Here is a 16,157-nt window from a genome sequence, read left to right as displayed (position 1 = left end):
GCCATTGATATGTGGCTCCAGTATTTTTTTAAATCGAAAGGCATTACTTCATAGCAGTAAATGCCTTTATCGGTTATGAAGACTATATTCTCCTCATCTTCGAGTGCCATCTGAATCTGATTGTAGCCTGCAAAGATATCCATGAAGCTTAAGAATCGGTGCCCCAAAGTCGCATCAATTAGTTGATCAATCATCGGCAAAAAAAAAAATTATCCTTCGGACAAGCTTCATTTAGATTTATGTAGTCGATGCAAATTCTTCATTTTCTAATGCCTTTCTCACCGTCACTACATTGATGAGCCAATCAGGATAGGTAACTTCTCTGATGAAGCCAGCTATAAGGAGCTTGTCGACTTCTTCGTCGATGACCTTCTGCCTTTCAGGAGCAAAAGATTTTTTCTTTTGTCTCACCAGCTTAACCTTTGGATCAATGTTGAGTCGATAGATTATTACTTTTAGAGGAATGCCTGATATATCAGTAGCCGATCAAGTAAAAATATCGGTATTTGCCCTGAGTAGATTTATTAGTTGCTACTGCTCCGGATCAAATAGCTGCGATCCAATTTGGACCATCTTCTTAGGATCTTTTTTTAATGGGATGAAAACCAGTTATTCGACTGATTCACCCCTCTACTCATTTTCTCTTTGGTCCAATTTATCGACAGACAAAGAGTCTTCAAGTTGCTTATTTTGTGTGAAAACTATGAAGCAACGTCAGATAAGTTGTTGATCTCCATGCATCTCTCCAACTTTATTTTTTATCAAGAATCAGACTAGTAGATGATAAGTCGAGACTATTGCTCTCAGAGCATTCAGACCAGATCGTCCGAGTATGGCATTATAAGCCGAAAAAACTCGAACAATTATGAATTTCACGAGAATAATACTCTGTCGTGGTTCAATTTCTGCGGTTAATGGGAGAGTGATTTCTTCCTCCACAGTGACTGTATCTCCTGTAAAACCAACCAATGGCGTCAAAACTCTTTTAAGTCGATCAGTCGACAATCACATTCGAGAGAAAGTCGAGTAAAACAAAATGTCTGTAGAGCTTCCATTATCCACTAAATTTTTTTTACATCATAATTAGCTATCATTGTTGAGACAATGATAGCATCATCGTGGAGAGTTTGAATTCTCTGAACATCTTCTTTTGAAAAAATTGTTACATTATTCGGTCGTTGTTTCTTTGCCGACTCTTCTTTGAAAGTTGCCCCCCAGTTCTTCTATTGCCTGAAGATCATGTTGATTACTCCCGTCGTTGGTCAATTATTGAGTGTCTCCTCAGCTTGCGGCTGAGGTTGTTGGTCGGTGGGAGGTTGAGTTAGACGATCATGTCAAAATTTTTTGAAGTAGCCTTATCGAATCAGGGCCTCTATCTCGTCCCTGAGCTGGATGTACTGTTCGGTATCGTGATCGTGATCACAATGAAACTGACTGTTTGGTATCGTGGCTACTCCAGAAGTTCAACATAGGTCCAAGAGAGAGTTTTATCTAGAAAATATGTAAATCTGAATCTCCTCAGATCTCTTTTCATGGTCGATATAGCCATGTCTTCATTGAGATCCTTGACCTCAAGTGTGGCTGTATTGAAATAAGCCACAAAGTCTTTCAATATTTCTATCTCACCTTGCTTGATTGAGAAGAGACTGTCGGATGTCTGTGATGGCCTTCAACTTGTGCTAAAGTGGACCACAAAAGAATACTCAAGCTGCTCGAAATAGTTAATGCTCTCTGACTGAAGCCCAAAATACCAGGCTCGAGCAGTCTTCTGAAGAGTTGCCAGAAAGCCAATGCATAAGAGGGCATCGGTTGCCCCATGAATTATCATGAGAGCCTTATAGCTCTCTAAGTGATCAATCGGATCAATGGAGCCATTGTATGACTCCACCTGTGGCATCTTGAACTGAGAGAGAATCGGTTCATCCAAGATACGCGAAGAGAGAGGCTGGGCAGTGTGGAAGTCGTAGTCATTGAAAGAGTTCCAACCTTCCACCTGAAGTCGGGTGAGCTGATGATCAATTTTTTGGAACTTGCATTCATAATCATCAAGCTGCCGTTGCTGAAAAACTCTGGGGGTGGAACCCCCTGAAGACCTCGAAGAAGGAGAAGCAGAAGGCATCCACAGCCGTTTCCCCTTCTTGATACTGTGTGCACGAGAAGAAAAGAGAGAACATCGCAAATGGTGGGTGGCACGATGAGAGTGTCAAGAATGCGGTTGTCTGTCTCAGTGGGAGTGTCAAGATGATCGCTCTGAAGATGAGAAGGGTGAGCGTCGCAGAGGATCGTGGCTGTGCCTAAATGGCACCGACTGAGACACCGGTTGCTCCACTGGTGGCTGCTGCTGCTGTTGGATTTGTTGCTACTGGAGGCTTTGAACTGCCTCCATCAAAATCTTCATTTGCTGCATGAGTACAGCAATCTGTGCATTCATGGTGACTACAGGATGTGAGAAACTGGGTTTTGCCATCGTAGGTGGGGGAGGAATATCTTTCCAGTGGGAAGACTACCTTACCGATCTAGTCGAGTGTTGAGCTCTAATTTTCAGTATGGTTGATTATAGTCTAACCCCTTTTTGGCACGTCAATCTGTTGCAGCCAACTCCCTATCACCTGTCGCTGGTGAAGAGCACCTACAAGACAAAATACTCACAGATCGGAGTTGTGTTCGATGGAGATCTCCTGATACTTAAGTCAGAGAGGGGGTTGGTGAATAGCTAATAAGAATATTGAGAGTGGCAGAGTCTTAGTCCAAAATTATCTTATCCATACTGCTCGTTTATCTTTCTTTTTATAGATGATTCTGATGTAACTGTCGAGTACGTGGTCCTACTTTTTATGGTGCTAGATTATCGAGCTATAATCATAGAGTTAGTAGGCTGTTTATTCACATTAATAGCCGTAACACATAGTCTATAATTATTCATAATGGTTAGAGTATGTTGAGCAGATAAACCGACTATATGTCGGTAATACTGATAAATCGGTAGAAGATCCGAATATGCATTGACTGATAACTCTGATATGCCGATGGTCTTCAATCGAGAGTTAACCAAATTGTTAGCTAATGGTTGATAGTAGTCAACTATTGGTTGATTAGTCGATTGTGAGTCGGCTTAATGTGCTTATGCGGCCGATGTAGAGTCAGAGAACCTTAGCTTGAATGAAAGTGTTGCATAATGAGAATCTTAGCTTGATTGCTCCTATTCTAGAAGGGGAAATTGAGGATGTTCTTAGGATTTTTATCTTTGAAAAAATCATTGAGACCTAATGGGTTTTCTCCTTTGTTTTTGAAAGTATTTTGGAGAATTGTTAAGAGATAGGCAATTGCTGGTGTTTTGGAGATCTTCAGTACTGAGGCTATGCCAAGGGAACGGAAGAGGGCATATACAACTTTAATTTTGAAAAAGGATAATGCTAAACTAGCTAAGGATTTCCATCCTATAAGTCTTTGTAATGCTCTATATAAATTAGTATCTAAGATTCTTAATATCTGAATGAAGGGGCTTATGCTGGTGTTAGTGCTTAGAGAATAAGGGGCATTCATTGGAGGTAGACAAATATCCAATGATATTTTGGTAGCGTAGGAGATTTTTCATTCATTAGAGACTGCTCAATGCTCCTATAAATAGTGCTCTTTATGGTCCTGAAGGCTGACACGGTAAGGGCTTATGATATGATTGGGTCTTATCTATGGGCTATTTTGCTACATCTTGATTTTGATAAAAAGTTTATAATCGGATCTATGCTTATGTTTGCCAGCCAAAATTTTCTATCCTTGTCAATGGTTCTCCTACAAGTTGGTTTGCTTCTATCATTGGTTTTCGATAGAGTTATCCTCTCTCACCATTCTTGTTTGTTCTTTATATTAGCATATTTTCTAAATCTCTTCGGGAGGCTATCAGTTATAGTCTACTAGTGCTTTTCAACTAGAAAGGAATGGTTTTGAACTTTCTCTTATAATGTTTGTGGATAAACTGTTGATCACTATTAAAGCTATCCCTTCAAATGTGGTACCTGTTAGAGATGTGATTGTCTCCTATTGCCTATAGTCTGATCAACATGTCAATATGGAGAAGTCCAATATTATCTTCAATCTATCTTTGTCTCAAGATGTTCAAAGAAGGATTTGTCCCATTTTATAAGTTAATGTGAAGAAAGAAATTGTCACTTATTTAGGCACACCTATTGTGGGTAAAAGGCTCAAGTCCATATATTTTATTTCCTTGAGAAAGTGAATGGAAAGTTGGATGTTTGGAAGCAGAGATTGTTATCTCAAGCTATGTTATAACTCTAAGGGTTATTGATAGTATTAAAAAATATTTTAAATCCTTTATTTGGGCTCATGAGATTGGTAAAAAAGGAATCCATTTAGTTTCATAGGATGCTATTTGTAAACCTAAAAGGGCTTGAGGTCTAGATTTATATGATCTCAGATATAGACACATTGTTCTAATCACCTGGTTAGTTGCTAATTTGATGCCCAATCTAGAATCCTTATGGGCATTTGTGGTGGCTAAGAAGTATGATTGTCAGGAGACTTGGAATGGTTATGAACATATTTGAAGATCCTAAATTTGGAAAGACATTATTCTACATTCAATTGATATGAAGTTTGTATTTCAGTGGTTAGTAGGGATGGCACAGGGATTGATATTATTAATGATGCATAGGTTTCTATATTTCTTTAGTCGAAAGCCCAACCTTTGTCAATTCTAATGTAAGTATAGAAGATTACTATATTTGATTCAATGATAGTCGCTAGTTAGATTTCTAGTTGGGCTTCTAGTCAAATTACCAATTCACTTCTTAGTGATATTCTCCATTTATCATCTTCTCCTAGAATTTTTCTCCATACAATTTGTTTATTGGGAGGCAAATTTTGTAGTGGATTAGTTGGCATCCTTGCATTTGAATCAGGATTTTGATTCTTCTTCAACTCTACCTTTCAACTTCTTCTAAATTCTTCAGAAAATGTTCAAGGACTCTCTTAGTTTAGAAAGACTTCATGATTTTTGTTATTTCTATTCATTCTCCCTTTCTTTTTTCTATGTTCTCTTGTCTATTTGACAAGTCATCACAAGAAAAATAAAACAGAAAAAAAAAGAAAAGAAGAAAGATGTGAGCAAGCAATTAAGATTTCTGATAGACTAAAGTACTATTTCTAACAAAAGCATATTAGAAGGATAAGAGTGAGTGTCAATCCTAAACAAGTAGTCTATAGCCATACAAGAGATCTAGATAGAAAGTTAATATTTAAGCAAGAATGCAAAGCTGACAAGCTAATAATTGAAAATTGCTTTCTTGAGTTTAATATTTGGCTTATTAGTGGCCCTGTATATCCAAGCAAAAGCCTTTGCTGGCATTTTCAAGTCCTCTTAAAATGAACAATGTAAGAAGAAAAGGCTATTACCTCTATACAACAGAGAAGAACTTATCTTGCTTTTTTGAAATGACAAAATCATGGGCCCTAACTCTTTTGCCTAGCTTTGTGAGGATGACTTTATACCTATGACCTAGTACTATATCTAAGCTTCCATTCATAACTATGTGATTATCAAGGATATAAAATACCCATCTATAATAATGAATTCAATATATATTATTAAATTTGAATATGATGGTTATCTTGTACATGGAAATAAAACATTTAAACATGGTCTAATAAGTTCCAAGGTCCTTTATTTATATCTATTCTTATTTTTAAGGAGCATATGAGAAAGTATCAATAATCAATTTTTGTTTCTAGACAAAAAAGGTCTAATAATCAATTAGTTTTGAGGTTATGAATGAAAAATGCCTTTTTTTCTTTACTAGCATAAAATATTATTTGGATCACCTCCTCTAAACACGACTATCACAGTACATATCTAATTCTTGTATATTCAAAAGAAGGAAAATAAAATAAACACAACATGAGGGATAAAAAATCTAGCCTACTATTATTTATCATGATAACTTTTAAAAACTAACTATTTTAAGATGTGTATCATGATAATGGAGCATATTTTGGAGCCTAATATAGCTCCAGTAAAATATTCTTTGACTCATAAAGTGTATTCTCTATCCTTTTCATTTCAAAATCTTAGAGACTAATCAAGATATATTTTCTTCTAGATATGTCAATTTGAAAATGTATATTTGACATTAAATTGATATAACATTCATTTTTCAAAGTATTTTAATTGGTATAGTGTAAATTCTACTAACTCTTACAACTCAATAACGTACCTAGAAAAGGCATTATGTAGAATTATAAAATAATATCATTTTATAGTATCAAATAATAGTTATTTTTTTAAGTTAGTCCGTAAACTATTTTAAGTTGGCTTATTGTTACTTGTACACCCCTCAATTTAACTAGATCATAATAGAATACTCTATGTTTACTCTTCTCACACTTTTAATTTTATATCTTATAGATATTTTTGTTCTTAATTTTTAAATAATATCTGAACCTATACCCCTCCATCATTGGTCCTCTAATGGCTAGATCCCCAATGAGAAGAGCATGGAATGATCAAGAAGAGGCAAATTCTCAAGCCTTATTTACTATTAAGAATTAAATGAAAACTAGCAAATGGATCAATTCATAAAAATTGAGAATTTTACAAAAAAATTATATGAATATTAAAATATAGGGATTAATAAACAAATATCAAAAATTTTGGTGGCTAATCTCAAAAGACTTTTTGATGATTATAAGAGATCAGAATCATACATACAGCTATAAGATCTCTCTTTCTAACACTATCCTTACTCCCTCATACTTTTGACTATATAAAAGAGCATGAGTGAAAGTGTGATAGAGTAAAAGAGAATGAGAGCATCAAAGAGAGAGAGAGAGACTGAAAGGGGAATAGAGCTAGAAAATAAGAGTATAAAAAGAGCAAAACTAAAACAAAGAGAAGAGAAATAAAAGAGAGATAAAAGTGGAGAGTGTTATAAAAAGAGAAAGAGTAAGAGAGAGTGAAAGAGAGAGAGAGATGGAGCAAGTGAGAGTAAAGTAAATGAGAGAGTGGAAAAGAAAGATGATGCTATTCAAAACTTCGATATTAAATCAAAATTCTATTTGCCACAATAGAAAATATCAAGGATAGAAATATTTGCATATACTTTTCACCTTTAAATTTTAGTGCATATCTATGAGGTATATTAGGATATTAACCACTTAGAAAAAAGATATCTAATTTATCCATTTTAAAAATAAGAAAGGTCCCCAAAAAATGTGTCAAAGCAAAAACTCTATGTACAAAGTATCATTAATAATTTACTTGGTCATAAAAAAATTTTAGTCTTTTTCATTTGATAGAGAGACTATATACTATAATTTGTTGCTTTATTATAACTATAAAGGTATTTAATTGTTCAACTATTTATAATCTTATCTCAAAATGGAAAAGAAAAAAAATCCTAGATGAAAGATGATTATTTGATAATTTTTTAATTAAGGATTCTCACATATTTATCCTTTTCCAACCCACTTCTAAATTTTTTTTTAATAAAAAATATATTTGGTATCTACTTTTTAGTAAATTAGATTAAATAATCCTTTTCATAAGAAAATTATTTTTTAAATTTTTATTTAATAATAAATCTTATTTTTAGTTGTTACAACACAAATTTCTTAAAGAAAGGAACATGTAGGATGATGTCAAAAAGAATGGCATTAGATGTTAAACTATTATTTTTGTTAAATAGAAAAGTTTAGGGTCATCTATCATTAATTAGATAAAAAGGACTGCTTTGTCTTGCTTTTCAAAAGTTACATAGTAGATATTTTTGAGAAGAAAAGAGATTGTTTTAAAGATTTGGTTTAGAAAAAAGAACTAATATGGTAATATCCCATGAATTAAATATAGAAACTCTTGATATTAATGTGTACAAAGTAAAAAATTCTTTTAAAGTTCAAAACTATATATATCATTTCTATTTTAAATTATTTTTAGATTCATTTGAGATAATACTACTATATCCTTGAATAGATTTTTAAAACAAAGTTACAGCGATAGAAATGGATGAAAATGTAAAAACTATGTATATCAATGATACAATCATTTACCATTTAATAACAAAGTGGAGTTGGAAAGAGCTCTTTATTTGCTTTCAAATAAACTGATTATAGTAAAGACATTATATCTAGTTATTGAGATCTAAAAAAATAAAAAAAGAGAATTAGAATGTGGTAGGATATTCTAGCAGCAACTATTGAGTAGAACGAAAGGAATTCTAAGATTTTCAATAAATCTAATTATTTCAACTACTAGTTTCTAAAGTTATGCAACTTTGATGTGCTTGGCTTCTATCTTGGATGCTTAGTATCATTTTGATATTTTATATATCATTTTTGATATAATTGTTGTAACTATTAGTCTATGCTACACATGTTTCATGATCTCAATAAAATATTAACAACACCTCTTCAGGGTTTTCTATCCTTTTTGTCAAAAAAAGGCATCGAAAATAGTTTCATTACAATTGGATAATATATAGAGTGATCTTCAAATTAAGTATAATATATTTTGTTATAAAATCAACTTCAAGAAAAAAAGATATATGGTATTAGAGAGTTAAAAGATTTTGGAGATATTCTACCATCTTAACCACTTGCACAAACTCTTTAATTCAAAAAATAGTAAAATTAGATACTAAAGATATTTTATTGTAGTCTCCTCATTACATAACGGTATAGTTTAACATGAATTTGGCAACGGTGGAGCTAGAATTTAATAGTTGAGTTAAACAAATTTTTATCTAATAACAAAGTTAGGCTTCATAGAAGATAGATGATATAGTTTTAGAACTAAGTAATATTTATTTAAATATTTAACAAAATAAAAAATAAGTTAAAATAAGAAAGATAGCTAACATAATTTTTTTATCTAACATTTAATAGAGATCAACAAATAGACAAATAGCAAGTATTTTGTCAAAATGACTAAATATAGTTTATATTTATTGCTAATTATATGCCAAAATAGAGTATCCATCTTATTTTTTTGAAACAATATAATACAGTTGCAGAAGATGAGAGACCTTATCTTTCTCCTCCAACAATAATTAAGATTTGAGACTTAAGCCATCCTAAACAGAGAGCTATAGTCATTCATCATTAAAAGAAATATGGAAAGAAAACTATATGACTTGAAAAAATGATGAAATAATGTTATTAGATTTTAAGGTGATGTCTTCTCATCAATATTGCTTATGTCTGGTGTTTAGGTCTTTTTTTATCTTTTATTGAATTATACTAAGTCTTGATCTTTTTAGTTATTAATTTTAAAACTTATTGAGACTTCATTATTCAAAAAGGATGATGGAGTGGTAGATCATGGATAAAATTTGATATGGTTAGAAGTTCTCTTTTCTTAAATTGATAGATTAGAAAATATGAAAAATCCTACCACCTATAAATATTTATAATATTTGGCATAATTATATATTTTTTAGATAATTTTTCTAATGTCACTAAATTAATTACTAGAATCTAAAGTAAAACTAAGATATGAGATAAAGGAAGGCCCTACCAAGTAATGTCAGGGGGAAGAAGGCAAAGAGATTTTATAACACCAAGATATTAAGGATTTTAAGCAATAATAGAGGTACTTATGTAAGCAAAAAAAAGTTGAGATGTTAAGATTATGCCATCTAGCATTCTTTTAATCCTCCAGTGAGGTTATCCATATCAAATAGCATTGAGTAGCCTTAGATTGTTGGGTTTGGCGACTATGAAGAATTTAGTCAGTAAGTACATTTTAACAAACTTAGATTCCTATAAAGACTTCTTATCTAAAAAATGCTAAAAGAGACTTCAAAATCCTCTCTTTTTATTTGTTTACCTCAAAAGCTTGTATAATAAAATATTTTCTATTATTTAATTTTTGATATGTAATAATATAAATCAAAAAAATAGTTTACAATCTGTCTATCCAAAAAGTTTGAAAATAAGACTCTTTTCAAAATATTTTCTAGATGCAATGAAAGTACATAAACATAGAATTGATGCCAAATAAAAAAATTATACTTCCTAATAGTACAATTTTAATTTATGCAAAAATTGAGTGAAAATAATATTTTTAGCTCAATGTTTGTGTTATAATTCTATATATGAGAAAAATAAATAATATCTTATTTTACTATAAAAAATATTTTATATGAATATTGGCTCTAGAATTTTTTGAGTACCTTTAGCACTTCTTATGAAGGATTTGTGTTTTAATATTTGGGAGGGCCGTAGACCACTTACTCAAATCTCTAAAAAGTAAACAAAACTAAAAGTACATTTTGAACTACGTCTACTCTCCTTCTCTCTTTATTATCTTTCTTCAAATCAAAATATTTATTAAAATTCTAAATATGGTTAGTAATATATTGCATGCTACCACTTAATTATTACTTTTCAAGGACAAGATATAATAGATTCATGATTGTACTTCTATGTATTTCTTTAATAATTGAAGGATGATGCAAAAGATGAACAAATTATGATAATATTAAACTACACTTTGCATTAATGCTACTTTTCTTATCTAATAAAATAAAAAAATTTAATTTAATTTATTTTTTAATTATTTTGAGAAAAAAGCTATATTTAGTGGCATTACTATTTTTCTCTTTAGAAGAAAAAGTAAAAGATATATTTTTAGTTTAGAAAAAGAAGAACATATTTGACTTTTCAAGAATAATAGCCAAAATATAGATATAAAATAATAAGTTTTAAAATATAAAAGCTACAAGCAAAGGTATAGATCTTCCCTTTAAAATATGATAGTTTGACAAGAGTAACAAATATAAAAAAATATAAAAGTGAAAACCCATCATTTCTTTTTTTAATGAAGCAAGGATATAGGATATGACTTATGGGAGAAGACATTACTAAAGTTTGTTGCTATGAAACAAGAGAAAAGAAAAAAATAGAAAGATAATGAACTTATTTATGATTTTTTTTATAGTATTAGCCTTAACAATAGCTATTTTCAAAATTCATCGAATCTAATATCATAGTTGTACAACTTATTTTCTAACTTAAAAAAGAAACAAAATTAGATACCTATGCTGATTATTTAGTCTTGATTATTAAGAAATCTCTCTACTTCTTCCATTCTTCCTTTTTCCCCTTTATATGACAAAAATCATGATGAAAAGAGACAAGTACATAATATATAGGTAGATTATTTAATTATTAAGTCCTATTTTCTCTTATACTATAAAAAATTAAAGAAAAAACTTAGTGAGAAAATATGAACAGAAGAGAGAAATCAGGAAAAGAAAAAAGGATTTCTTGCATGCAGGGTGGATCTTAGCTATCCTTTTCTCTTTCTTTTCTTTTATACAGTAGATTTTAAATAATAAGTACTTTTTATTTTTTCAGTCATTTATCTTTCTTTCTTTGATTTATTTTAAGCGATCTATGGATAAGCTTATTATATGTAGAATTTGAAATATCCCATGAAGTATGGATGGCTTAGAATTTATAATGTAATACCCTTCAATTTTTGTGCATGGATATTAGATACACATCCTCCCATAAAAAATTGAATCATATAACACAAAACCTATCTTACTTACATAACCAAAATTATCACCTCTAAATTTTGAAATCCTACTCATTAGCATACATAAGTTTTCAAATTTAAGAAAGCAACCCATAAGATTTTAAATAAAATAAGGTTCATACAACTATTTAATATTTTTTTAAAAAAATTGATAGATTAAACAACTTTATAACCATATCTAGTATAAGATTTTTAAGAGTTCTAAATACAGTCACCTTTTCTACTTCTAACTCTATCAATTTCTTTATGTCAATTATTAAAAATAATAGATTTAAGAAGATTTGAAGATCAAATTCTATCATAATTCTTATAATAAGGGTATATGTTCATATTTCTTATACACTCCATCAAAAAATATTTTTGAATATATCCTTCATTTCCCTTTCATGATGGAGTGGGGTTAAGTTTGTGCTAGGGTTGATTTTTGGAAGCTAATAGTAGGAAAAAAATAGAAAAGAGGAGAGAAAACAAAGGATGAAGAAAGAGAAGAGAGTACAATTGGGTTATGACTTAGAATTGGGCGGTTAGAAAAGAGGGAAAGAGGATAATTGGGGGAAAGGAGGGAGGGAGAGAGGAGGAGGAGAAGGAAAAGGCTGAAAAAATGACCTATTATCCATTGCAAAAAAAGATAGGTATGTTCAAATGGTTAAGAAGGAGACATCCTAGAACTCGTGTAACTAACTTTTTAACATCAATTATTTAAGTAAAAAAATATTACTGAAAGTTGGATACTTAAGCAATTGAAAAAGCTTTTACAAAGAATTTGACAAGAAAAGAGGAGGTACTGTAAAAAGAATGAAATATGCGAAAAATTTTATCAATAATTTTTACTTTTTAAAAATTAATATCAAAATTTTTTACTTTCACCTTTTTATAAACTCTAACAAAGGCAATAACTTTAAAATAGAATAACAAACATTTTATTTCCCCAAGCAACTTTTGCCTTTTTATTTTTGAAAGCAAGAAAAGTAAAGTGATGTTAGGCATATCCTTAATTTTGATTTAGGTTATGTGGTGAGACAAGTGTGTTTGGGCGGGGGGGGGGGGGGGGGAGGAGAGAGAGGGATTCAATGAGCATATAAAATTTTCATGGTCTATCTTCTCAAATTTATCATAAAGTCATAGTTTGTCATTGATAACTCAAAATTAAACAATAAATTTGTTTATATATATTGTATGTATTTAGCTAATAAATTCTTTTGTTTCATCTTTCAAAGAAAAGCAACAATTAATCAAGGTCCATTTATTAAATATGAGAATACATATAGAGGATAAAGATTATAAAGAATTTTGATTCATAGGTTATAAGAAAGAGTATCTATAGTGAGGCCATTTTATTGAAGGCTATGATAAAGAGCATCTATAGGGAGGCCATTTTATTGACTGTTCTCTTTTCTTAATAAATTTAGGATAAATTTTCATTAATAAAATTGAAATAGTTGGAAAATTCTAATGAAATTATCTTGCAAGCTTTTTCAATTGTAGCCCTCTTAATTACCCCCAATTTTTTAGCTTATTGTCATTGATCACACTCTCTCTTCTCTTTTTTGATAAAACCATATATCCATATTTTCTATGTCACACTATAGGAGCCCATCATACCATCCTATTGATGTTACTTGTTCAATAAACCTAATCTCTCATTCTTCTTTTTTCTCTATTACATTGTTGGCTTGTAGCTATATCAATACCTACTTGCACTCCTTAACTCACACTCATAGAAACCTTAAGAGCCTTGCCTTTGCATCCATCTTTCTTCTTCTTCCTTTTTTCTATCCCATGCAACAAAGTATGGTTTCATTTTATCATCCCTTCCTTTGTAAGATCTATTAAAGTCAAGTATAGGCATATGACACAAAGATATAAATTTGGATTAAGTTGTAGAGAGAGAGAGAGCGCTATAAAGCTAATGTATGGGTGACTTTTGGTAGTGTGATGCCCAAGTGTTGGTTGGGGGACGGGAGCAACACTTGGTGGGTTAATCAAGAAAAGAAGAATAAAAAAGTGAAAGATGCATTATTTTAAGGGGCAATATTGCAAGAAAATCATTTTTAAGGTTTTATTAATATTTTTAGTTGCTATTATTGTTATTAGATGAATTAATCAAAATTTTGGTGGAAAAAAGAGATCAAAGTCCATAAAGTGACCCTATTATGAGTGAATCACTATCATGATCCTTTATTATTTACTTAATTTTGAAGAACATATACATTATAGAGATGTTAACTTTATACCTTTTAGGAAACATTTTTTGGCCAATATGTATGATATGCTATAAGCAAACAAGAATGAAATATTTTGATTTTATTAGTGGACATGATTTTCTTCTCTCTTTTATCATGGCATACACATTACTATTTAAACATTTTCTATAAGCATTAACTTTTATTTTTGATATGCAATTGATGATTGAAAAATATGGGTTTCGACCGCCAAACTTAAGCTCAAATGGTACATCTAGCTCTGACTATTTGGGCAAAAGGCAAAGGTTCAACTTTGGTTGTTCATCATTAAGATGGGAGGATGGAAATAAGGGTACGCAGAGAGATTAAGTAGTATTTCATATGTTAGCAAGTAGTGTTTTACTTTATTGAAATTAGTAGCATTCAAAATATAATTTAGTGCCGGGAGGAAGAAAAAGCAAATATGTATTATAGTACTAATTATGTTTCTAAAAGATAGGGATACACACATGCACGTACATAGAGAAATCATAAAGAAAGAAAAGTTTATTTATATTTGTAAGGAAATTAGATGAATGCATTTTGTTTATATCAACAGATTAAATACAAGCTAAGTGTAACTACGATCACGTGAACTACATTAATGAATCGTTAAAAGAAGTTTAATCTTAGATATCTTTTTCTTATTTTTATGTAATAGATAGATTTCTATTAAGACATTTAATATAAACAAATATGAAATTTAAAAATAAGAACTATTCAAGTAACAGCACAATATTCTTTATATAACATCATTTATAAATCGGACAAAAATTTCTAAGATCAAAGAGGTTGATGCCTTTTGATTCTTATAATTTCTACGTTAGCTAATTGACATTTTTTTTCTTTAGTTGATTGTTTGATTCTAGTTATATTCCTATTGATTTTTTAAGGTGTAATTTTAAGTAATGTAATATGTTAGTAGGATACATGTTTTATATATTGATAGACAGGTAGTTCATTATATATGATTTATACTTTTTTGGGTTTTGGAAAATATTGCTTGTACCTTTTGATACTCTATTTATGAAGAAGTAGCATTTCCTAAATGCCCATTGGGATATGAATAGGTTTCTAGAGAGAAAAATGAAGATTATGTGGTTTTTAGTTTCGATAGTTTATGAATAGCTTTGCATTCAAAATTATCTTGTAGAATAACTATCTGCTTCACTAGTCATGCATCTGCATTTTTTATATAAGCAATATTAATTAATTTTGAAAGATAATTTATTGTTTTATTTTAATGAATGCTTATATTAATTAAAAAAATAGAAATAAAAAGCAATCAACTTCCTATCCGCACTTTGTACCGTTCATAATATGGGTACAAATTTGCATTACTGTAGAAAAAGGGAAAAAGTAAAGCATACTTTCTTCCAATACTATTTATATCAATAGATTTATTTTATTTCAAAAAGCATTCTATTAGAAATTGCTTACCTATTATTTTGTTGTTTGCATTTGGCAGAAACTATGGAGATGTGGAGTCCATATCTATCGAAGAAACAAAAGAAGAGAGACCGCCTCTTTATGCTCATGTGTCATTCCGCTCATTGGATACAATACTACGTATATTAAATGGTAATGTTAAAGTGAAGTTCATGACTAAAGGTAAGCACCTTTGGGCTCGGCGTTTCATCCCAAAGAAGAAATTCAAGTCAAATGAGTAAGTTATTATAGGCAATATCTTGGGTAGTACATGTCAAGTTCGTGTGGTGTCTATCTATGCATGTTGATTTTATTATCCTAGTAGCTTGGGCCTCATATTATGAGTTTGTCTGTCTGTTTATGCAAAGAGACAACCTTTACTATTGTTGTTATTTTTCTAGCTTGTGCGAGCTCTTTGCAACTCCTAAACTAGCTAGAATGAACAAAAGAAGTCTCTTATAGTTGCTAAATCTCTTGATGTTGCGTAATTTTATCTACCTTGCATTTCTTCAAAAGATGAATTAATTGTTTTACATGGTCGTATGGTGAGTCATTGCAGGCTTGTGTAAAGACTTATTACAGGCATGTGCAGCTTCTACCTATCCTCCTCTCCGCTATTGATAACAAAGATAACAATAAAGTCATTTAGATCCTGGTGGATGGATTAGGTAGTACTCACAAAAAATATGATCTTGAATAATATATTATGTTGAATTCTCTTTTGGAGTAATTTTTATCAAACTAAAATGACTTCTTTGTGAATAAGCTACCATGCAGAATGACAACCATTTTACAGAGTGTGAATGATATCTCTAATACATCAAACATGACAGTTTTAAGCTTTGGCATATCATCGCTAGATTCCATTTTCATCTCTTAAAATATAATGTCCTTTGCAGGTTTTCAAAAATACTAGTCTCTCTTCAGTGAATCTTAGCAAAAAAAATGAAGATACT

At 30.7% G+C, this 16,157-nt stretch overlaps 1 protein-coding gene across 1 annotated transcript in view; it reads left to right on the top strand.

Annotated features, from left to right (window-relative positions):
• The window catches only part of LOC105057909 (uncharacterized), a 29,013-nt gene extending 13,334 nt beyond the window's left edge, over positions 1-15,679 (top strand). The window contains exon 2 of the mRNA XM_010940627.3: positions 15,242-15,679. Coding sequence (XP_010938929.2) covers positions 15,242-15,443 — 202 coding nt within the window. The 3' untranslated portion in view covers positions 15,444-15,679. The remainder of the gene's footprint in view (positions 1-15,241) is intronic.
• Positions 15,680-16,157: the final 478 nt, after the last annotated feature.

This window comes from Elaeis guineensis, chromosome 2 (assembly GCF_000442705.2).
Source record: "Elaeis guineensis isolate ETL-2024a chromosome 2, EG11, whole genome shotgun sequence".
In the NCBI taxonomy this organism is placed as follows: domain Eukaryota; kingdom Viridiplantae; phylum Streptophyta; class Magnoliopsida; order Arecales; family Arecaceae; genus Elaeis; species Elaeis guineensis.
The sequence above is the reverse complement of the archived record's forward strand: the minus strand, read 5'-3'. Positions and strand labels throughout refer to the sequence as shown.